The 23,934-nt window shown below is 41.7% G+C and overlaps 1 protein-coding gene across 1 annotated transcript in view; it reads right to left on the bottom strand.

Annotated features, from left to right (window-relative positions):
* Positions 1-23,934, bottom strand: part of NOX3 (NADPH oxidase 3) — a 57,367-nt gene that overhangs the window by 16,662 nt on the left and 16,771 nt on the right. The window contains exons 7-10 of the mRNA XM_046668764.1: positions 23,630-23,759; positions 18,242-18,334; positions 16,169-16,422; positions 10,263-10,425 (exon numbers count right to left, since the gene is read on the bottom strand). Coding sequence (XP_046524720.1) covers positions 10,263-10,425; positions 16,169-16,422; positions 18,242-18,334; positions 23,630-23,759 — 640 coding nt within the window. The remainder of the gene's footprint in view (positions 1-10,262; positions 10,426-16,168; positions 16,423-18,241; positions 18,335-23,629; positions 23,760-23,934) is intronic.

The following is a 23,934-nucleotide window of genomic DNA, read 5'->3' as shown; positions in this document are numbered from 1 at the left end:
GCCTCCCACTCCCAAAAAATGGGCATGATAACCCTGTGAATAGCAGCGGAGTAGTGTCTGATAGGGTGCCAGAAGGTGAGAGGATGGCACAGAAAGACCCAGCAGGGCTCTGCTCTGCTGGAAACAGGGTCTCTAGGAGTTGGAATCTACTCCACAGCGCTAACAACAACAAAGCCAGTGTTCTCCTCCTTCCCCCGACATCAGCCAGCCTGCAAGCTCGGAATCATATAATGAAAGTAATAGATGAGATTTAATTAACAGATCGAGTTTGATTTCTAGGCTAAACATCTTACCTATCTCACCTATTCTCTCCAGGTTTGTGCAGGAATTTATCATATTGAAGTATTAAGTCAAATGGTCAAGGAAAGGAGACACTTGAGCAAAGATGTGGAGGAGGCAAGGAAGTTGATGGTTAGGGGAGGCACACTAGAAAGATGGCAGGAACAAGGAGTGAAGAGGCCACGTGGGACCTCTCAGGGCAGAGCCGGGAGGCCAGTGTGCCTGGAGCTGAGTGAGAAGGGGAGTGGAGGAAAAGATGAGGTCTGAGGGGAAGGCCGGGGAGGCACAGATGTGGGCTCTGGGGCCATGGTGGACTTTTACTCTGAGTGAGATAGAAGGCGTCGAGCAGGGGAGGTGACGTGATCTGAGGAAGGAAGATGGGCAGGGGCACTCCGGCAGCTGTGTTGAGAAGAGACTGGGCAGTGTGAGGGGGAAGGGAGGAAGACTGGAGGCCAGGAGGCTGATTTTATATCTTATGTTGGTGTTGAATACTGCTATCTTTCTTTCCACCTTGCGTAGTGCCTAATCTAAATTATTCTTTGAAAACCTTAGCCTTCCTTTGAATGTGCTTTGCTCCTGGTGGAAAAAGAAGACCTACTGACTGAATTTAATGCCCTTCTCACCTATGTTCCTCCTCCTCTTTCCTGCTCTCCCTAGGTTGTTTTATCTAAGAACATTAATGGTGGCATTTGGTATAGAACAAACATCATTGATTTATTTTCTGCTATTTCCCACTCTTTAAGGACCATGCTTAAAATATTCATATAAGAATAATAAACCAAAACATTTGCTTTTTTAAAAAACATGTCAATTTCAAGTCCAGTTCCAATCATCCTTCTGGGGAAAATGCCCACATCTTAGCTTCCTTCCCTCACTGATGCTTATCTTTTCAAAGAGAGATCATTGCTGTCCTTACTTTCTTGTGGCATTGCTGTGTGTCAGCGTTCTGAGGGCTTGCCAAGCCTTTTATACTTTGTTCTTCCCTGTAATGGTTTTGTGTGTTTTTCCCTCTGTAATTGACTTAGAGGTGACACTGGTGCAAGAGGCAATGGAGGGACACTGAATAGGCTCAGGAGAAGTGCTTCAGGCAGAAAAAGAAGAAAGCAGACTTTGAACAGAGGAAAAGGGTATTTACTTTGACACTCTTTCATCTTTGTAATGGTGAGGGACGCTCACTGTGAAGGCACAGAGTTCCACCTCTGCATTTCGTCTGGTAGGAAGGACCTGGTCAATGGTAGAAGAAACATCCCAGACAATAGGCTACTCCTCTGTGATCTGTGCTCCCACACTCACCCCTCCTTAGTCTCCAAAAATAAAACAAACCTAAAATCAGTTACCCACAGAAAGCATGGCTTTCAGAATTGTGTAGCTGATATCACAGGCCAAAAATACTTAAAGTTACTTTAAAAGGTTTTGTTAAACAGAAAGTCATCCTCCGTAAAATGGTGAAAGTTCTGAACTTTCATGGTAATGAAGTTATTCCTTTTACAGGACTCATCCCATACATTTTTGTAGACATAATGGATCCCTGCATGTTTTAGGAGACCAGTCCAGGACTGGGTAATAGGGTTAGGGAGTTGTGTGTGCATGTGGCCTGTCTCAGACCTTTGCTCTCATATCATTCCTGGGCACTAACCACCAGACCAAACTTAGCCACGTCCAGTCTCAGAGGGCCTTGGCCTGAGAGACACTCACAGCCCTGTGTTCTCTGTGAGCTGCATCTCATCCCCGTGTTCCCCGCAGCCTGGGCTTCTCTTTAAGAATTCCATGGTAGCACATGTGGACCAGGTCAAGGAGATCTGGGGCCAGTGAGAAATGGACCTGTGTTACTTTTTGATAAACAGTTCCAGAAAAGAAAAAAAAGAAAAGCTACTCATCTGTTTTACCACCAGAGTTCCAGACTCTCCAATCAGAGGCTCCTGTCCCATAGCCTGGATAGACATCCACAAAGACAGGCAGAGACACATCCAAAAATACACCCCATAGGATTCTTTAGGATCCAAAATCAATTTCCCAAGAATAGCATGGGAACAAAAATTACTTATTTATCTACGGCCCAGAATCTTTCCAAAGAAGGAAACTGTACCTGAGGGCGCAGGTTTAGGATGCAGTGTGGCATAGTAATGAAACATTGTGAGCCCTTCAGCCCTATGACAGCCCTAGACTCCTGGCTTCATCGTCTACGAGCTGTGTAACTGGGGGCAGGTTATTTAACTGAGCCTAAATTGTGACACATGTAAACTGGCAAAAAAGTACAGAACACTGCCAATGAGATTATTCCTGGAAGCATTTAGCTCAAGGTTTAACAGAGACATTAAGGGCTCTGAGATGTTAGCGGCTATTGGTACTGTCCTCACTGTCATTTGGAGGAGCTTACAGAATGAATACCGTGTGCTTATATTTGGGAGCAAAGGGGACCATTTGCCTTACTTGGGGTTGTGTCCCCACTGGTCACTCCTGAATTATAGAGATGGTAGTCACTGAGAAGAGATGAAACTAGACTTTATCTCTAGCACCAGTCTTGAAAGCTCAGCATTGATCATAAAGACTTAGTTCTGAAAAAGGAGCCCTTTCACTAGTGACAGTGTACCCCAGGCTCTCTGTGTGCTAAGCACACATGGAGTTGTTTTACAGGGTACCAAGGTTGACCTTGACCTTGATTGATGCCTCTCCCAGGAGAAGGCCAGCGCACTATGAGCTTGCCTGTTTCTAAGCAGCACCAATGTTCCCCACTGTTGTGGACTGAAAGTTTGTATTCCCCCAAATTCATATGTTGAAACCTTAGCCCCCAATGTGATGGTATTTGGAGATGGGGTCTTTGGAAGATGGTTAGATTTAGATGAGACCATGAGGGTGGGGTCCCCACAATAGGACCAGTGCCCTTATAAGAAGAGGAAAAGACACAGCTCCCTCTGTCTGTTAGGTCAGGACACAATGAGAAGGTAGCCGTCTGCAAGCCAGGAAGAGCGTCCTCACTAGACCCTGACCATGCTGGCACCTGATCTCAGGCCTCCAGCCTCCAGAACTGTGAGAAGCAAATGTTTGTTATTTCAGCCCCCAGTCTATGGTACTTTTGTTACAGCAGCCCGAGCTGACTAAGACATCCACACTGTAAGAAACAGTAACAGAACTGGCAGGAGCTCCAAACGAGCAGGGTGGGTAATGGAGACTTTCCATGCAGGGAATCACAACTGCTTTCCCAACAGAGAAGTTTTCTCTCTGAAAAGATAGAGATTGTAACTGATATTTACAAAACATAGTACCACCTCAGTAAGTCAACATCATGTCCTGGTTTTTATTGTGTGCTTGTTGTCGCCAAGGTCATCCTGGATGAATACAACAGCAAATGAATTTTGAAGCAAATATTTCTTCTTATTTAGAAGCTTCCCTCAATAATGTGGCTTCCATATCAAGTTTTGTTTTTTGCTTTTTGGTTTGTGAGGAAGATTGTCCCTGAGCTAACATCTGTTGCCCCTCTTCCTCTTTTTTTCCTCTCCAAAGCCTCAGTGTGTAGTTGTCTATCCTAGCCATAATTCTTCTAGCTCTTCTATATGGGATGCTGTCACAGTATGGCTTGATGAGCTGTGTGTGGGTCTGTGCTCAGGATCCAAACCATCGAACCCCGGGCTGCCAAAGCGGAGCAAATGAACTTAACCACTACGCCACTAGGATGGCCCTCCACATCCAGTTTTAAAGAGATAGAATTATAAAACTGTTTCTCGGGTTGCCTATTGTAAGACTGAGACCACCCTTTGTCAATCATTTTTAGTCCTTAAGACTTTTTCTTAAAGCTATTATCCTTAATGGCAACTATTTCATGGCTGTACTGAGGCTCTGCCCCTTGACCAAGGACCGACCTTATTGTGCCTTTGTTTGTTCTAATTATTGTTAATAATACTTGTTGGATAATCAAAATGTTCGTTAATATAGATGTGTCACTTAATGATGGGGATATGTTTTGAGCAAAGCATTGTTAGACAATTTCATCCTTGTGTAAACGTCATAGAGTGTACTTACACAAACCTAGATGGTATAGCCTACCACACACCTAGGCTATGTGGTACTAATCTTATGGGGCCACCATGGTATATGTCGCCTGGAACTTCATTACGTGGTGCATGACTGCAGTAGAATGATTAAATAAATTGTGAGATTTTCATACTACAGAATACTCTGAAGTTACTAAATAAGATGAAGGCAATCAGCAGGTATCGATGCTTGAAGGTGCTCCAAGTCATAACAGAAAAACAAAAACAGAGCAAATCGCACATCTCTCAGTCTCTCTCTCTCTTTCCCACATCCCACATCCCTATTTACATAAAAATAAAATAACACCCTGCGCATGTGCATAGGTCAGTATGTGTGTACAAATGCACGAAAAAGTTAGGGAATAAGATGCTCTCAACTAGTTAATGGTGAGCCCCCCTGGAGAGCAAAGTGATGGTGGTGGTGAATTTGGAGAGGTAGGCGAATGAAGGGAGGTTGTTGACTGTTTGAGTATTTTATTTGAATCTTTTACAAGGACACTGTCATCATGTATGGATTGTGTGGTTAATAAAGCAAGATATTAAAAATATTAATACTGGTCACCTCCCTACAGGCAATGGTGAGCCCTAATGGAGGACTGAAGTCTTTTGAGGCTGCCCAGTGAAAGATGAGAAGCACGTGTGTCTTCTCGGGAGAGAAACACGGCCTTGTGTTCCCCAGTTCAATTTATTACAACACTCTCGTGGTTAGCAGAGGTGATCAATTCCAGGAGTAGCCAGACCTCCAGTGTGAGAGAAAGTGAAAGTAAATAATTCCTCAAACTAAACAGATTAAATTAAAAGCATTTTTCATTCATTAGAAAAAAGAGCAGGCCCTCCTTTGTTTTGTTAATATATTTAAGTAGAGTATGGATTTTTGCCTTTCTTGGCCTCTTTGCCTTGTTCCCACTGGCTCATGCTGTCTTTTTATTTGAATTATCTGTTTATTATATTAGGTTAGGAACCTAAAGGCCATTTTGCATGGGACACACTATAAATACCCATTATCACAGTTATATATTATTGAGCTGATGAAGGAAGACAATTTATGAAGAAATTAGATTATCTCAGTTTTTCTATAATCTATTTTACTATAGTCTGAAGATTACATATGCAGTTAAGAAAATGAACCAAATCTTCCAGTTGGCAGTTCTCTCAGCTCTGTCTACATGGCTGTTATATCGGGGAAACTAAAACGTGTAAGCCTATATATTTATGTCAGCAATCATTCCCCTCCCTCCCCATTCGTACACACCTATTTCATTCATCATTTTGACAGTTTGCTTGTGCAAACTATCCTAATTTTTTTCAAGAGCTCTTTTCACAAATTGAGTGTGATGTAGAATTAATCATTGCCGGTAGGCAGGAGTTGGAGGCCTTCCATCACCATGGGGCATCTCTACCCCTCAGTGCTGGGCATCCTCCATATTGCATCGCAGAGCCTTCTTACCCTCCCACACCAGCTTCCCTCAGCCCAGAGGAGCACTACGTTCTTATCTGTGTTCAACTAAGTGAAGTTTGACTCCTACTCCTGTGTTGAAAATATCCCTTTCATATATTACAGCTTTTTCCATTTCCTCCACAGCAAGCCATCATTATATTTATTGTTGTTTTGCCTTCTTGGGAAGTCTCCTAACCACTTCTCTCTTTTCCTCTTCCTCTCCTCCCTACTATCTTTAAAAATAAAAGAGGGGCCAGCCTGGAGGCATAATGGTTAAGTTTGTGTACTCTGCTTTGGCTGCCCAGGGTTTGCAGGTTTGGATCCCAGGCGTGGACCTAGTACTGCTCATCAAGCCACACTGTGGCGGCGTCCCACATAAAATGGAGGAAGATTGGTACAGATGTTAGCTCAGGGCCAATCTCCCTCACACACACACAAAATGATAGAAAGAAATTTTAAAACACCAGCTTCAAATAGAGAGTGCTACACATGATCCCAAGTGGTGAGTGTCCTATTGGCTATTCTCTTGCATTTTACTTAGCAGTGTTCTAGAATAATGTGGCAGAGAAGAAGGGTGAAGAGATACAATGGCAACAACTGAGAAACTTTAGTGCAATTTTTTTATTGTAGACTTGCAACATGAGGCTTGTGTGTAAAAATGTATGCCTTTATGCCAACTTGTGTTTTCCAGAGGGACGAGAAAATGCCACCTAATTGCAATTAACCATTTAGGCTTAAAATCCCAGCTCTGAACTCCTATGCTGTTTCTCCGCCTCTCCTTGTTACAAAAAAGAACAATCTGAAAACTATAGACCAGATCTATAATTGTGAAGACGCTGTTAGATAAATATGCACTACTCTGCTCTGCTGCACTTGAAAAATTATAGAGATGCCAACAATTTAGTGGAGGGAGTAGTATTTATATCTCCAAAGCATGTGGGCGGCCCTGCCAAATATTAGCTGCCTAGATCTAACCATAGCTGTACTCAAACAAACACAAAGTTTCTTTAAAACAGAGTAGCTTAAACTTTGTCTCACACATGCAGAAGCTAAGGAAGTGGCTCTTCAGGATGATTTTCAGCCTAAACTTTCAATAGCATGAAACCTCACTTCTTTCATACAAGAGCTTTGACGTGGAAGTCAGAAATGCGCACTCTGTCCTGACTCAGTGGCTTTAGGCAAATCACTTCCCACTCTAAGAACAGATGTCAGCTCTCATTTGCATATGCAAAGCTAGGAGGTCAAGACGCCTCAAGTTAGTTTGTGTCTGTGCTTTTAGCTTCTTTCCTCTCATATACCATAGTCCTACCTTTATTTTCAGCAGAATATTGTCCCTATTTTACCTCCAATTTTTATAAGTTATAAAAACATTCTTTTGTATTTCCAATTCTAGGGTTTCAGTTTTTTGGAATAGAGATCAATGTCCCTGTTTTATAGTTCTGTGGTAACTGCTTAAGGCTCCTACTGAAACAGCTTTGAGAAATCCCATAAACAGACCCCAGGAATAACAATAAAATGGTGAGAGAGGAGATGGTATCAAGAGTTTGTGGGTTCCTGTATGGACTTTAAGATTTTGGAGGTTTTTATGAGAAATTTTCCTTTCTGTTTATAATAAAATAGTTGGAATGTATTATTTTAATTATAAAACTACTGAACAAATAGTCTCTTTGGTTAAATAAAAATTGAATGGATCTTAGTCACCTAGAGTTTTACAAAAAATTGTGCAGAAGCCATTTGGCCATTTGTGTATTTATTCAAAGTTTCTAGACTGTGTGTGCATATATATACATATCTCATTATGAAGATACCCAGAGAAGCCTCGCTCAAGGAGCTCCGAGTGAGGGGAAAAGAAGGTAGTTTGTGAACACGATATAAAAGGAGAACAGCACAGTGGTGATGGAGGTGGAGAGAAAGACGTGGTGTGAGGAGAGTAATAGGTTTTCACGTCAGTGTGAGAGGGCCTGGCACATGGTGGGTGCTCATAAATATGCAATGAGTGAATAAGTGAATGAAAGTGAGATACACAATCTGTCACCATCTCCATGTGAACTATCATAGGATCTTTAGTGTAATGGAAGCCATGAAGTGATGAGCCACCTCTACAAGTGGGTTTTACTTGGTGGACACCAAGAGGAAAGAAAGAGCCCAGGGGGACTGAGAAATCATCTAAACCGTAACAAAGCATTGCTGTGGGGTCCATATATATAGAACAGTGGCTGTTTTGCTCACTTCGTGCCATAGATTGAATGTTTGTGTCTTCCCCAAAATTCATATGTTGAAATCTAATCCCCAATGTGATGGTGTCTGGAGGTGGGGTGTTTGGGAGGTGATTCGGTCATACGAGTGGAGTCTTCATGAATGGGATTAGTGCCCCTATAAAAGAGACCCCTGAGAGTTCCCTCTCCCCCTTCTGCCATGGGACGTTATAGCTAGATGGCCGTCTATAAACCAGGAAGTGGGTTCTCAACATACACCAGTCTGTTGTTACGCTGATCTTGGACTTCCCAGCCTCCAGAACTGTGAGAAACAGTTGTTTGTAAGCCCCTTAGTCTATGGTATTTTGTTATAGCAGCCCAAACAGACTAAGACACTTTGTTAAACTCATTGTGGTGTAAAGGAAAGAAGACGGACTTTAGCGCAAGAAGGACCTGGATTCAAACTTGCATTCTGATATTTATGAGCTCTCTGTGCTTCAGGTTTTCATTGGTAAATTGAGGGTAGTACTCATCTGAAAGAGGTATTATGACAATTCTGCAATATGACTCTATCACTCTTATTAGATTTGTGATCCAGCTATAGTTTAATCATCTATAAAATGGGAATAAAAGTGGTAAGTACCTTAGAAAGATGATGTCCGATAGTATGTATAAAATGTCTAACCCTGCCTTGTGGGTAGTCAATGCTAGACAAATCTAGGCCAGCAGAAGTAATCTATACCTTTGTCAGATATAATGAACATTTATATAATTTTATACACATTTACACAGTAGTATTTCCACATTATTTATTTGGTATTAAAATTCCCTGTTAGATATGGACTCTTATTTCTCCATTGTGTGGATCAGGAAATCCAGCTCAGATAGCTGAACTAGTGCACTCAAAGATGCTTCTAGTGAGAGAAGAGGAATCAGGCTGAGGTAGATTCTACGGCCAGGAATCCCACAGTCTGCCTATGATGCAATGGTGGGATTCATGTCTACCATGTGTTGTTATGTCATGGACAGAGCCAGAGTTTGAATCCTGATTCTGCCTTCCATTATCTGTGTATTTTTGGGGAAGTCATTTTAGTTTCTCTAAGCTTCAAATTTCTTATCTGGAGAAGAGTCATAGTACTATCTACTTTTTAAGGTTGTTGGGAAGATCACAAAAATTAAATGAGAAAATGTATGTCAAGCACCTGTCACTTGGAAATTCATGAAATGACCACTGATTTTACACTTATTTCTTAGTTAGGGAAGTTCCAACTTTAGAGGTCTTCTAGTCTGGCATAGCTCCCCAGAGCATCACAGAAGGCTGTTCCTTAATAAATGTTAGGGGAAGAAAGATTGAAGCTGAATAAGCTTGGGAAGGGTGGGTGAGGCAAACAGAATGAGGTTCTTTTCTGCAGGATTTATTCAATAGGCTAATAGATAATGTGACTCTTCCAGAGTGGGATTTGTAGTAGAATGTCTTAAGTTTACTTGGCCACAGAATTCTCTTTAGTGGACCATGTTATGTGATAATGTTCCACAGAGCACACACTGGGGCATGTTGATCTAATCAAGTATCTTTGCTAGATGAGGAAACTGGAGCCAAGTGTCAGCCAGAAGAGAAGTGGCAGAACCTGGACCAGGACCAGGCTGGCCTGACGTCCTGGGGACTCCTGAGTTGACGCCACTTGGTGTTGGCATGGCTCCCTTTCTCCCACTTCTCTAGTGTCTTTGCTTGTCCTAAGAGGGAGAAAGTATGGGATGGAGTCTCGTGATAGGACCCAGGAAGGAAGGGAACCATGGAGGCATGTAGCTAGAGAACATATAAGACATGACAAGAGGGAGATTCAGAACTGGATGCCAACACCAAAGTCAGCCGGCCAATGAATCCCAGTTGTGACATTTTCTTAAGACCCTTTTGTTAAGACCCTGAGTCTATGAAAGGAAGATACTGAATTGTGCACTTGCAGCCGTAGTATGAAGCTAAAAAGACTGAGGAAAAGGCCCCTTGTTAATATTACCCACTGCAGCCCAGTCACATAGCCATTTGCAGCCTGTCCATATTTTACTGCCATGAACAATTACATATCCTGTAATGGCAATGAAGCCATAAAATTTATGTCTTGTCATCTTTAACAAGATTAGACATAACCCTTCTCATAAATGTAATACCGAATGGAGATTTTTAAGAACATAAGTATAGTTAAGGTTCCTTTAGTTTATCCCTCATAGTTAATTAAAATCCTCCCCAAGAATCAGCAGATGATAGATATAAGGACTTTGAACCTTTTAATCCACGGAAGGATGAACTAATGATTTTTTCCATACCTTGCTCAGCTTCAGCTGGGTGTGTGACTCATAACACTTGTACCACAGGGATTTCAGGAGGGAGGCGAAGGGAGTGGCCCCTATTCCCGCAGCAATGCACACGCTCACGGGATAGTGAAACACGTCGGTCAGCGTGGCTCCGAATGGCCCGTCCACAGCCAGCCTGCAATGACAGAGGGCAGCCCGTGTGACGTTCAGAACACTCTGCTCTTGAAAACAAAGCCATCGGAAACCAGTGCTTTTTAGTGGATGTATTTGTGAGTGTGTGCGGGGAGGTTGGCTGTGTGCTCGAGAACGCCCTATTTGGAGAGCTCAGACTGAGCGTGAGGATACACAGGCCTGTGTCTGGGGGACCCGCAGGCAATCCCACCCTGGTGTCATGCATGGAAGGACAGAGCCTGACTCCTCTGATTTGAGCTCACACCTCTTCCAGGTGGCATCCTCTTCTTACGGTTCTTAGAAGCTGGTTTTGGCTTCAAGTATCATGAAGCCTGGTAGAAAAGGCCTCTGCTTTCTTTCTTTCTTTTTTTGCCCAGCTGCCATCAAGGTGCTGTCCTTTTACTTTCATACTTCTCCCCTACTTTTGTTTGTTCAATCTCACATCTTAGTGTGTTTATACAATTTTAGTCCAACAGAAGCCATTTATTTGGAATACATAAAATTTTGAGATAATTTGTTAGTTATATGGAATTTCTAAAACTCGTTATTTTAGATTATGGAAACAAACTCTGCAATAATTATGCCAGTGGTGGCACTGATGTTTTGTCTTTGCCTAGCAAATTTTTCTTTGTAAGGATAAAGTATGTTCATTGAAGATGTAGACTTTACCATGGTCCTAAACGGATTGCCCTCTGGCTTCTGTGCCATCTCTCACGACCAGTTCTCCACACTGACTTTCCTTTCCTTTCCTAAAATACGTAGTACTCTCTTCTGCCACAGGGCCTTTGCACATGATAATCCAAGTAATCACTTGGGAAATTCTGCCCCAATTTCTCCCCTCTCCTCTTACTTGGTTAATAGTTACCCTTTCATTAGTTTTATCCCAATCATCATTTCCCTAGACTAGGTTAAATCCCGTCTTACATAATTTATAGTATCACATACCCTTCTTCTGTTGTCCTCATCACAGTTGTAATTTTGCAGGTTTTTGGGGTGTATGTACATGATTTGATTTGTGTCTATCTTGATCACTAGACTACCAGCTCTATGGAGGGAGGAACAATGTGTGTTTTTGCTCACCACTGCATCCTAGCACCTCTCTGGCATGGAGGTGTTCAATAACAATTTGTTGAATAAATCATAAAGGGAAGGTTTAAAACATTTCAGCCAGCAGAATGTGTTAAATAAGCTCAACTATTCCAAAAGCACACATTTACATATGAACAAAGATATGCTAATTAAAAGTCTTCTAAGTTATTCATAATCATTCCCTAAGGGGTGTCTGTTGAAGGCACCCAAGGTTGGCCCATTTGGGCTTCCTATGTGTTCATGAAAGTTCAATTGGGTTTATTCTAAAATATTCTATATGCCAGACCTCCGAATAATTCAAATGAATTCTCCTCAAGTTAATCTTAATTAATAAGGCTTTATTACATATTGATATATGGAAATGGAAGAATAAAAATAAAAGATCGTTAACAAGAAAGGGTGAGCATCTCAGCCCATCGTAGATTATTTTATAAATAATTAGGCAAGGGGAATCGAGACAGAAAAAAATGAAACTGCCCATGGATTAAAATGTCTTATTGTTAATTGTTTTTATAATCAGTCATATTTGGGATTTACTCGACACTGATTTGAAAAGATAACAATTAAACTGAAAGAAGAATTATATCATATAATCCACAGAAATACTTAATAAACAAATTTTTACATAATTAGGATTGAGAATCTAAGCTGGAAGCGGCAGGAGAAAATATTTAGGCCAACTGCCCAGGTCCCTGACGGCTGATGGTTAAATCGCAGGGCGCCTTGTTGCATTTGGGGGCAGTTCTAAGCATTAGACCCTTTTTCTCATGTTTGCCTGAAATCTATCCTCTGACAGCTCACCCCTCTTGCCTTCCTGAGAAACACACACCAGGTCTTGCCCCTCTCCTGTGCCTCAGGCCTTTCAATAGTTGCTCAGAGCTATCATGACAGCTCAACTGTTTTTTTGGGCCAAAATTTCTTCATTTCTCAAGACGTCTCACAATCCTGAATTGGCTTCCTTTGCACAAATTCTTGATTCTCTGGTTCACTCAGCTCCTTCCTCTTTGATGTGGTTACAAAGTTTAATAATGCAGCTGAGAAAACAATCCGCCTTTCCAGCGTCCACATCGTGATATTCCTTGTTGCTTAGCGTCAGCAGCGTCCCCCACCCACCTCACCCACCGCCAGTCTTGTCTCTCCCAACCCACATCTTTATTCATCTACACTGTCCTCTCTGTCTGATCATCACTTTCATTGTCATCTCTGTGGTAGCTGACTTTTCTTATTGTGCTAATAGTAATAGCTAACTTTCTTTATCATGAGTTATGCTAAGGGCTTTACAAGGACTGTCACGTTTGATCCTAAACAAAGCCTTAGGTACAATGATTATCAATCATCTTCATTTTACAGCTGAGGAAACTGAGGCACGGTGTTACGTACATTCTCCAGGATCACACACGAAGTTGGACTTTGAACCCAGGCTGTCTGATGCTGGAGCCCCTGCCCGTGGGCAGCCCCGTTAAGTAGCTGAAAATTCACTAGTTTCAACTCTGAGAAATTCCTCCATCTTACTTCAAAAGGGAGAGTCTTTTAAGAGCTACCTTCTCTCCCTTTTTCCTGGGCTCCGAGGAAGAAGTTTCCCTCTCTTTGTCCAGGTTTGCATCTCTTCTTGGGCTCCTCCATCACTGCTTGCCTCACAGATTCCTGGGGCTGACTTAAATCCTTTCTGGGTCCAAGGCAGCAAAAAAAATATGGTGCTCTCCCCAACATGTTTGATTTATTGCAAAATTAAAAGAGAGGTAAAATCATCCAGGGAACTCCAATAAAATTCTGCTTCTTGATATGTTGAAGATTTAAACAAATTCTAGGTTTTCTGGGGTTTTACTACTCATATGTCGCCAACACGTACATAGAGGCAGAGATCAAATGAATTTAATAAATGAAGGGAAGCTGCACTGTTTACAACTCATTTTTATTCATTCAATAAATATTTATCGAGTGCCAACTAAGAGTTAGGGTCAGTTCTAGGCATTGGGGACAACAAAGTGAACCAAACAAAGTGCCTTTTCTCCTGGAACTTCCAATCAGTGTGAGGCGATAGGTGGTAAATGAGTAAACGAGCTGATATTGAGCGTGTCCAGTTGTGCTAAGTACTATGGAGAAGAGCAAAGTACAGCATGGGGCCTGGTGAAAGCCGAGTGTCAGCTGGGGGCTGCTGTTTCTCTGAGGCCGGAAGGAAAGGCCTCAGTAGAAGGAGATGTTTGAGCAGAGAAGGGAGGAAGTGAGGGAGCAGCCAAGGAGAGATCTGGGGGAGAGTGTTCCAGAGGAGGGAACAGCAAAGGCACCTAGGAAAGCGTGTTTGGTGGGGAAGAAAACCAGAAAGGCTGGAAGAATGGCTGAGTGCAACCAGGGAGCAGGAGGTGGAGCAGAGGAGCCTCGGCGGACCAGATCATGTCAGGCCTTGAGCTGACAGTGTGCTCCACAGACGGAAAGCATATGGACTACTGAGAAACACATACGGAGTTCTTGTGGAGGGTGGGCGGAAATATTAGCTGGTTTGTGAAGAGAAGGGTTGGTTGATAGACTGGATGTCTAAATACACCCAGAGCAGAGACCGGGCTAGCAAAGAGGATAAAGGTATCCATCTTGGCAATGCCCAGGGGAGGGCAGGGACCTGTGTGTACAGGGGTGTATCAACTTTCATTCCTGATTTTAAGCATTGGCATTGCATTCCGAACCTTAAAAATTCTGTTATGTTGCTTGCTTTCCATGATAAAAAAGAGAATGACTTAGTGGAATAGTCAGGTGTTGTCGTTTGTCTTGGAGCTCTGCTCTGATGTTTGATGATGTCAGATGATGTTTCTACTTGGTTTGTTGTCACACCTCTCTTTAATTCCAATGTTTGAAATGAAGGCATATGACTCTTCCTACCCATTGAACAAAGCCAAGCTCAGTGTTACATAGTTACAGTTCAGTATCCAATGGGAAGGGGGAAGGAGGGACAATAAGCTGATTAGAATCTGTGCCTTTCATCTATTCTGTCGGCTAGTTTTCCACCTTTAAATATTTGTTAAAATAAATGAAAGAAAGCATCCTTATTGGGTCCACGTATTCACTCTTCCCTTCATTAAATATTTACTCTGTATTCACTATGTGTCAGACACTGTTCTAGGCACCAGATGTACCAAGGAGGCCAGACAATGGCCTGCCCTCAGGAAGTTCCATTCTAAGTGTGTCCTCATGGTGTTCCCCACCCAATTTCTTATGTCAGTGGCCACTGCTTGGGAGTTCCTGATACCCTCCAAGGATGGCAGAGAAAGATGCTCTTGATGCTTCCTTTGAAATATCAAATACTTTCAAAAGTTTTTCTCAACATTTTCTTTGTGTGTCCCTGTTTTTGTGGGGCCCTAAACATGGGCCTGTGTGCTGCTTGGGTAATCCTGCAGTCAGAGTGGGCCTCGACTTTAAGCCACTGTTGATTAAAAGGAGCCAAGGAGAGGTAATTGACGCTGGGATTTCTGTTATGTGCCCAGGCTTTTCTGAATCCGATGCTGTTGTGGGTTGAGTTGTGTCCCCAGTTGGTAGGTTGAAGTCCTCTCCCTCAGTATCTTATTTGGAAATAGGGTTATTGCAGATGTAATTAATCAAGTTAAAATGAGGTCATACAGGAGGAGGGTGGGCCCTTAATCCAATGTGACCAGCATCTTTTTAAGAAGAGGCCACAGAAACACAGAGACACCAACACAAGAAGGGGGAACACCATATGACAACAGAGGTAGAGATTGAACTGCTGCAGCTGCAAGCCAAGGAATGCCAAACATCCCTGGAAAACCACCAAAGGCTGGGAAGAGGCAAGGAAGGAATCTTCCCCACAGGTTTCGGAGGGAGCACGGCCCTGCCGATACCTAGATTTTGGACCTATAGTCTCCAGAACTGTGACAGAATAACTATCTGCTGGTTAAAGCCACCCAGTTTATGGTATTTTGTATGACACCCCTAGGAAATCAATCCAGATGGCATCAGCAGATCCTCAGATCCACCCTTTGCACATCTCCCTTGCGACAAAATTAAATAATTTGCTTGCATGTCCATGTTGATTCTGTTAGAAGTCCTAGAGAATGGAGGCAATGTTTTACATCTCTGTATTTTGGTACACAGTGCAGCTTAATTAATACTTGTTGCATACACACACGTGGGACTGATGGAATGAATGACACCACTAACTTTCTTGACTCTCAGATCGTTTTGTCATTTTATGAGCCTCAATCCACAATTGTTTGGCCCTTTCTCTAGTATATGGGGCCTGCCAGATTAATTCTGACTCTGAAGTATCCTTCTTATGAAGACCAAACTTCACTAAACTTACAAATATAATTTAAAGACATCGGACTGTGACCGCCAAAATTCACAGGGCTGTCTTACTCATCGCGGGCTACACATAATTAGCCAAGTGATGTTTTGGAGTTGGGATAACAAAATGCTCCTTCTCCCTGTATCGTTGCCTGCCTTTACCGAACATTTGTTTTTGAAAGAAATGTACTTGCTTCTACTGGAAATCTACTAAATTATACTTTTGATAGATTCTTGAATTTAAAAAATGGACTCAAACTTAACATCTAGAATAAAGAGAGTGTTGAATTTGGTAATACATTCTTACACTGAAACAGCTTACTTTTATAATATTCTGAATTATACATATAAAAGAAATGGGATCCAACCTTGGCAGTCTCCAGGGCTCCTTGAGGGCCTGTCCCTCAGCCCCAAAGGCCTTACATAAAGCTTCCGTCCAGTCTCCTGCTGCGCGGATGTGCACACTGAAGAAGTCGTCCTGGGGAGCAGAGGTAAGGGTGAAGGGGTGCCATTCCAGCGAGGATATGGACGGGCACTGTATCAAGACGTACTGTCCTGGCGCCATTTTAAAGTTACGCTTTTTCATGTGAAGTTCTAGGACTCCAGAAGGATGGCTGACCACCTAAATCAGAGCAAGAGAATTGTTGGTCTCATTGCTCAGGTGAAATAATTGAAAATAGCCTTCATTCCATCAAAGCTTTTTAAATTTTTAAATCAGCTTTGTTGCAGTGTAATTCACATATACCACTTGCTATGAGCGTTCAAGGATTTTTGCCATCACTTTTATGTCTGGGTTGGCAACTCCATCAAGGACAAAGTTCACCTCCTTCACAGTGTTATGTCTGAAATTTGGGTGGCTGCACCCAGGTGCAATGTGGCATCCAGCATGTGACTTTGTGTCTCAAATGGCCAAGCTTTGCTTAGCACAGTTAACCAGACCCAAGAAAATATAAGCTAGCATGTCATCCATAGCACTTAATTATGCTTAAAGTTATTAAAATAGTCACATAGTTATCTCTACATTTTAAAAATCGAGGTCCAGTTTGTTACTGCTTTCAGTGATCTGCATCTTTTCTCAATCCCTTGTGAATTAACCGTGGAATTTCTTCATTCTAAGCGTAAAACAATTTTCAAACTCGCTCTGAAATGTTTTGTTTGTTTGATTTGGTTTTAGTCCAGCCTCCAGTCTGGGCTCTGAATTTTAGACATAGGAAGCATCATGCAAAGGCTCTTAGCACTTTTATATACTTTATAAACTAATTTAGTTTTTATAAACTAAATTCATACAACTTTATAAATTGCTGCTTACTGGAGAGAAAGAACTAATTTCCCTTCTTAGATTTCCTCCTTGTTTTCTGAAAAAGCTTTCCAGGTCCCCACACTTTCTTCTGTAGCATGAGGCGTAAGGGAACAAAATCTAGCATTCCAATTCTGTGACAGTGTTTTTCCATTCAGAAGAGAATTTCACAGCATTTTAATCATTAGTCCTATTTCTCCCCTCCCCACTGATATTTATTCTGATTCTGTTGTTAAATTGTCTCCCTAGAAACAGCTTTAGTAGATTTCTAGAAGTTTGACTGTCTGCCTTTTGATACAGCCTGATCTCCTTTGGTGCTTAACTTAAAAACAGCAACATGGAAACCACTTAAGACAGAACTATGAAGCAATTTCTCTGCATCTATTTTCATGATGACAGTGAAAGAGATATAGTATTCTGTTGATATTGTATTAGCAAAGCAGGATGGGTTTGGTTAGCAAAGAATTTCTTCCTAGACATTTATAAAACTAAGGGGAGAGTACTTGGTAGCTTTTCTGTCTCCTAGACATATATTCTTGGTCCGTATGCTCCTATCTTCCTCCAGTACGAGGTAAAAATTGGAGAGCTGTGAGGAGAGATGGCAAGACTAGAACACGCTAGCACGGAGCACTCATTCACTAGGGTAGACCTCCTTAGACACCGTTCCTCTCCATTTTGAAGCCCCCAGCGCCTCCTCTCGCTCGAACCTGAGTGACTGTTCTCCTATTTTCTGCTCAGAAGTTCCAGACATGAGTGTATGCTTGAAAATGTATGGATATCCTTGGTGTGTTTGCAAAATCCATCTCTTCATGTGGCAAAGGAAGTGATCATACTATAAATTACTATGACCCCTGTCTTTTTCCCCCTAGAGAGAAATCGAAATAAAGAGAAATACAGATGATTCCAGCGGCTGTACTGTAACCTTTATTAGAATTCTGTGTACTGGTCTGGAACCCTGATTGCTGTCTTCAGTAAAGTTAGTCACGCTAAAAGATGTGCAGGGTACAAACAATTATTAGAACAGAAGACGACCCTCTAAATTATAGACACTTCTGCAATAAAAATGGCAAATTAAAAACTTGGGCTAATAAAAATTTTTCATCTACACTTAGACTTTTACTCAGACGTAAAGCTACATGCATACCTTGGTGATGACAACTTCTTGTTGGAATCGCCAGAACCTAATTATTCTTTCACATGCATATAAGACCACAGGGCCTAAAACCCATTTCCAAGCCTGCAGAGAGCAGCAGAGAGAGAGGAAAAGGAAATGAAAATAGAATCCAAATATTTTCAATTTGAACCAAATCGATACATAACATCATGTGGTCTGGACATTTTCCTTTCGCTTTGGGTCAGTTGTCAACAACAAAGATGTCTCCTTGTATTAAATACTATAACATTCAATTATTCCTTGAAGTCTACAAGCTTATTTAAGAGATTAAACTCTTCTGTATTGGTTTTTATGCTTACTTGATCAATGATGCCTTTATGTAATTAGAAATAATTGAATTTGCAAAGAAGTAAGAAAGCAGATTGATGTTTATGTTACATATGATAGGGTCATAAATGCTCCCAAACTCAGCCAAAGTTAAAGGCTTACTAAGTCTTTTCATTACTGAGCCAACAGAGGACATGGGAAATTAAATAAAAACATTTCGAATGGTAATTTTTTGGGCCAAAAATGCATCACAACTTGAGGGTCGGCCTGAAGAAACACACTCACCCACACCCTCACACATACACATATGTGCTCACACAACACACACACACAGCCAATTGTGATCTGGAATAAAACATAAAGTTGGTTTCTCAGCATTTTAAATCTAGGTTTTTAGAATCAAAACAAAAGCCTCAACAATTGTCTGGAGAATTGTGACAGTGAACATTTCCTTTTTATTTTTGGCGAGGAAGACTGGCCCAGAGCTAATATCTGTTGCCAATCTTCCTCTTTTTTTTGCTTGAGGGAGATTGTTGCTAAGCTAATATCTATGGCAATCTTCCTTTGTTTTTGTATGTGGGATGCTGCCACAACATGGCTTGATGAGTGGTGTGTAGGTTCATGCCCAGGATCGGAACCAACGAACCCTGGGCTGCTGGAGCCGAGTGCACGAACTTAAACACTACACCACTGGGCCAGCCCCAGGATTTCCATTCTTGATAAGCCACATCCTATGTTAACATTTTGTGAGTATAATGTACATTATCAATGATCAGTTTACCAGCAGGCTATTCTTGTACCAAGGGTTGGGTACAACTTAAGATGTCTTCTTCCCCTAAAATGGAAAGAATGGGAACTTTAAAATTTGGAAGACTTACACTAGGTCTGATACCAAACAACCCTACGAGGCGTATGGTATTCTCTTTATTTTATAGAAGAGGAAACTGAGGCTCAGCAAGATCTCACAAATTGCCCAGGGTCACAAAGCCAAGGAGATGCACAGTAAAGACGTGAACCCAGATGGGCCTGACCACCCGGCCAGTGCTCTTCCCAGGACCCCAGTGCCACCCTAGAGTGTTTACCATGCAATCATTCTTCTTTCTGTCCAATGCTGATATGGGTACTGACACTTGTTTTACAAAACATTAGAGACTCGTGAATTCATTGAATTTGAGGATGTTGAGGGTTCTTGGAAATATAGTCTAATTTTGCATTTAAACAAAAACAAACAAATGAGCGAAAAAGAAATAAAGTAGAAAACACAGAATGTTCTGGGAATGAATATGAGTTGCCTGGGAGACAACAGAGCTATATCACAGGGAGCTAAGACTAGAGCTCAGGCATTTTCCTAATTTCCCTAAATTCCCTCCTTAGTATTCTAATTCCACCATGACCTCACTCCTTGTATACCATCGTAGGAGCAAGAAGGGGGTCTCATTCTTTTGAACTCGGACATTCAGAAAATCCTCACCAATTGCCTCCCCATCTTGGTCGCTCATCACTCCGTTCCCCATCACCTTGCTCCATCTTTCCGATGGACAGGTCACAGGCCCTTCAGCATTATTTTTCCTTCTGTTATCGTTCTTGTTTTTTTCTGTTTCTCTTTTGTTTATTTCTGGGTCTGTTTGCATTGCACGTCTTCCCGCCTACATCAACCCTCTCTGCTTTTTCCTCTTGTTTACCTGATAAGGGCTTGATTTATTCAGGCAACACAAAGCCATTTGACCCATTTATTCATTTCTGCCTCAGTGGGGTTCAGCAACGTGTTCAGAATAGCAGAGAGAATAAAACCTTTTGTCCACCTATGCTGTGGGTGTGGCAGTGATGACGAGCAAGGTAAAAGACAGGACGGAGTAGACATGAAGGATGGGGTTGGACAAGGGAGTGAATCCTTGGGTGACTTATGCGTGAATGGACCAGAAAGTGTTTTGAGACTTGGTTTGGTTATTTACAGAAATGATAGCAAGAATGCAATTTTTCCTATAGGAGCTTAGAGAGAGATTTGCAAAAACACTCACATAGCCTGTACATATTTCCACAAATAATCTTCCCTGCCCATGTTAGAAAGTTTTAAACATCACACACTTCAAATCAGTCACGGTCTCTGATTTTTCCATGTTGATAAAATGGAAAGGATTATTTTTCTTTATACAGTTAGTCGGGAAAGAGAACGTAAGCTAGTCATCCTTGACACTATCTCTCCTCTAGTTTGTAAATTGCTCTAGGAGGAGAAAGCCCAGTTTGGTTACATTGGTACTCTTGGAGCCCCTGGAAACTAGGGAATGAGGGAGAGCTATGTGCAAACGTGAATATTAGAAGATTATCCTAACAGTGACCACCAGGACAGACAAGAGTGAGTAAGGATGAGAAGGAAGCCATGCCCCAGAGCAGGAGGGGCGTATGGTGAGGTAGAATCTGGACTGAGTCTCAGAATACCTGGCTTCTTGCAGTTACCATCCCTCACCCTATGCCTAAGGCAAATCTTGGGCCTTTTTATGTTCAGATTTCCTGTTTTGCAAAATGGGGGAGTTGGAGGAAATTATTATTTAGGTTCTCTACAAGCTCTTAAATGTTTTAGCTTTATTCACAGAGATAAATATAGTGTTGAGGGTATGTACTTGTAGATAGCAGCAGAGGATTGACAAAATGAGAGGTGAGAGAAGGCCAGAGGTTCAGAATGAATGTCGAAGAGTGTAGAGAAGAAAGTTTATGGCCACAGTGTTAGGAGCCCTGGTTCTTTGATGTGGCTTTACTGAGAAAGCCTTTGTGACCTTTGCCTTTGTGACCATAGGTAGGAAATTAAAAATCCTTGGGCCTCAATCTCTCCATCTATTAAGTAAAGGGGTAGAACTACTTATTATCTAAGTTTCCTTAATGCTCTTTAACGCTAAGTTCCTTTAAAACACTCTGTGGCATCTGAGCTTTATTTTTTCTTCTCCCAAATGCTCAAAAAGTCATGGTACAGTGAGTGTTTTATGATAGAAATAAAACCATGTTGATTTAAAAGCTACAGTAATGAAACTTGTTTCCTCCACTTTCACTCCTGGCTTTTCATTCCTACCAGAAAATAAGAACATGCTGGCTTTGATTTTATTTTATGTGTGTGTTTACGAACGGCCTCTTTTTCTAGACAATAAGGTTTCCAGGGGCAGGAACCACGTCTCTGAATCCTGCCTCTAGTGCAACGTCAAGTACATAATAGGCACTTGGGAAAATTTGCTGGATTGACTCTACTTCAGTTAAAGCTTTTCCCTATACCATTGACATCATTCTCTAGTAATTAAAAAAGTGTCAGCCTTGTTATTATTATTTATGTTGTAGTTAAATGAAATAAGGTGCTTCTTTGGCTAAGGAAGACAAGGCCTATTTTGAGGATGGGTTGCATGAGCAATTCTAGAATCTGGAGTTGTATATGTGTCTGTGAGTTTGGGGTAGAAAGGGGGAGTCAGATGTGGAGGAGAAGAGGACCACAAGGTATAATTTGTTCCTTTGATCAGTTCAGTTTCTATGAGGTGATGTAGAAAGCATTCTCAGTCCCAGTTTGGGGGTAGTGCACCACTGAATCGGTGAATTGATAAATAATCTAGTGATAAAAGCGCCATGAAAATGCACCGAGTTAAGAGAGCAAAGGGGAAAGCCTTGCCAAGCCTGGGTAGGTGTGGGGCAGGGAAGAGCAGGAACATCTCCTTGTCCTTGGGATGCCTTTTGGATTCAGTGTCTATAAGACATCAGACAGAATATTGCAGAGTTCAGCCAAGCGGTAATTGCACAGCCCACACACGCTTTGAATCAGGATCCATTAAAAATAATGGGAAAGAGTGACAACATGAGTTTGGGTATGCAAGGAGGTGTAGCAGGGGAGAGTTAGCAGAGAGATGGGTCAGTTCCCCCTTTTAATGATAATTAATGTCAGCATACGCTGCTGGGAGCAGGCTCTGGTCTGTATTCATGAGGTGTGGGAGGGTATTGATTTTTTTATGGAGACGCTGTAGCTGAAAATTCGAGAGAGGCATTCATGTTCCTCATTAATATGCAGGCTGGGTAGTGGCTACCGATAGTTGAGTTTAAGACAGAGACAATCTATACTGGCCATTAAAAGAACCACAGTCTAATGGGCACATCTATTCCAGTTCTCTCAGTTTTAAACCTTCCTTCTAGCAGTTTTCACCCTTAAAACCCAGCGCTTAATTTAATATATTTGAGGATTTTAGAAAAAGTCAAGAAGTATTATATTCCTCATATGTTGACGGCTTAATTTCCTAAATCCCCACTATTTGTATACTATTATTCCATTTTTTTATGATATATATATTTTTGGCACTCCCTTCCTTCTAGTTTTAATCTGCTGGCTTCATTTATTTTCTTTCATGCATCACCCAGCTGTCCCAAGGCTTGCCTTGTTCTAAGATACCTCAAGAGACCAAATTGGATTATTATTTCTATTTACCTATGCCACCAGCTATAATGATTAAGGCATACCCAGGAAACGTAACTCTTGAGATCTTATAGACATTATCATGGATTCTCATTAAGCCCCTTTTTGGCTAACATTGTCATTATTTCAGTTATGGGAGCTTAATTAGAACAGGAAGTAAATCCATTTAAATCCTCCAATTTTTTCCATCCCAGAAGCTGTAGACAGAAAGAAGGCAAGCTTAGAAAGAGGGCATGATTCTCATCTGGTTGTTGCTGAACGTTCGTTTGAGAAGTGATGCTATTAATTCTGAGAATGGAGAAAGCAGTTAGGCAGGGGATAGGGAGCTGAGCTTTCTAAGAGTGGAGGGGTGAGGCCAAGGCTTTTCTAACTCCTCCAGAGACATTATTGTGCTTGATGTGCTACGAATTCCCGCAGTATCAGACATCCACATTCCAATGTAAGAAGAGGAACGCATTTCAAAATGGACGGAGGGCTTTTGGCAGTAAACCTCTCTTAAAATTACCCATAACTAGATTTCTCCATTAGCACACTTAATAAAGAGTTGGCTCTGTCTCGTGGTGACAGGGGCTGTTCTTTTTCTGAAGCATAGAAAAGCTCGAGCTATTTTAACTGTGGCGACAGCTATTTTTAAAAGCCCCTGGGTTCATTCTTACCGAAGGCTCCTTGCCTGAGAATTGAGGCACTGGGCACCGGGTCGCTGGCCGCCATTCCGCATGGCGGTCTCTACAGAAGGTAGCGTTGTGCAGCAAGACACTCTCTGGAGTTTGGCCTCTAACAATCCGACTTGCCATGTAAAAAACAAAACAAAGGAAAACCCCCCAAATTTTAAATTGATTTTGTAGGCCTTGTGATACCACCAATTTATATTCTACTGTGGGCTCTGGAATAACACTGCCACTGTCTTGAAACTTGAGCTGTCATTCATTTCCCTCAACATCTTTAAAAAGAGGAATTTAAG

Source organism: Equus quagga, chromosome 8 (genome assembly GCF_021613505.1).
Source record: "Equus quagga isolate Etosha38 chromosome 8, UCLA_HA_Equagga_1.0, whole genome shotgun sequence".
NCBI lineage: Eukaryota > Metazoa > Chordata > Mammalia > Perissodactyla > Equidae > Equus > Equus quagga.
Note: the sequence above shows the minus strand (reverse complement) of the source record. Positions and strands in the feature narration are given on the sequence as shown.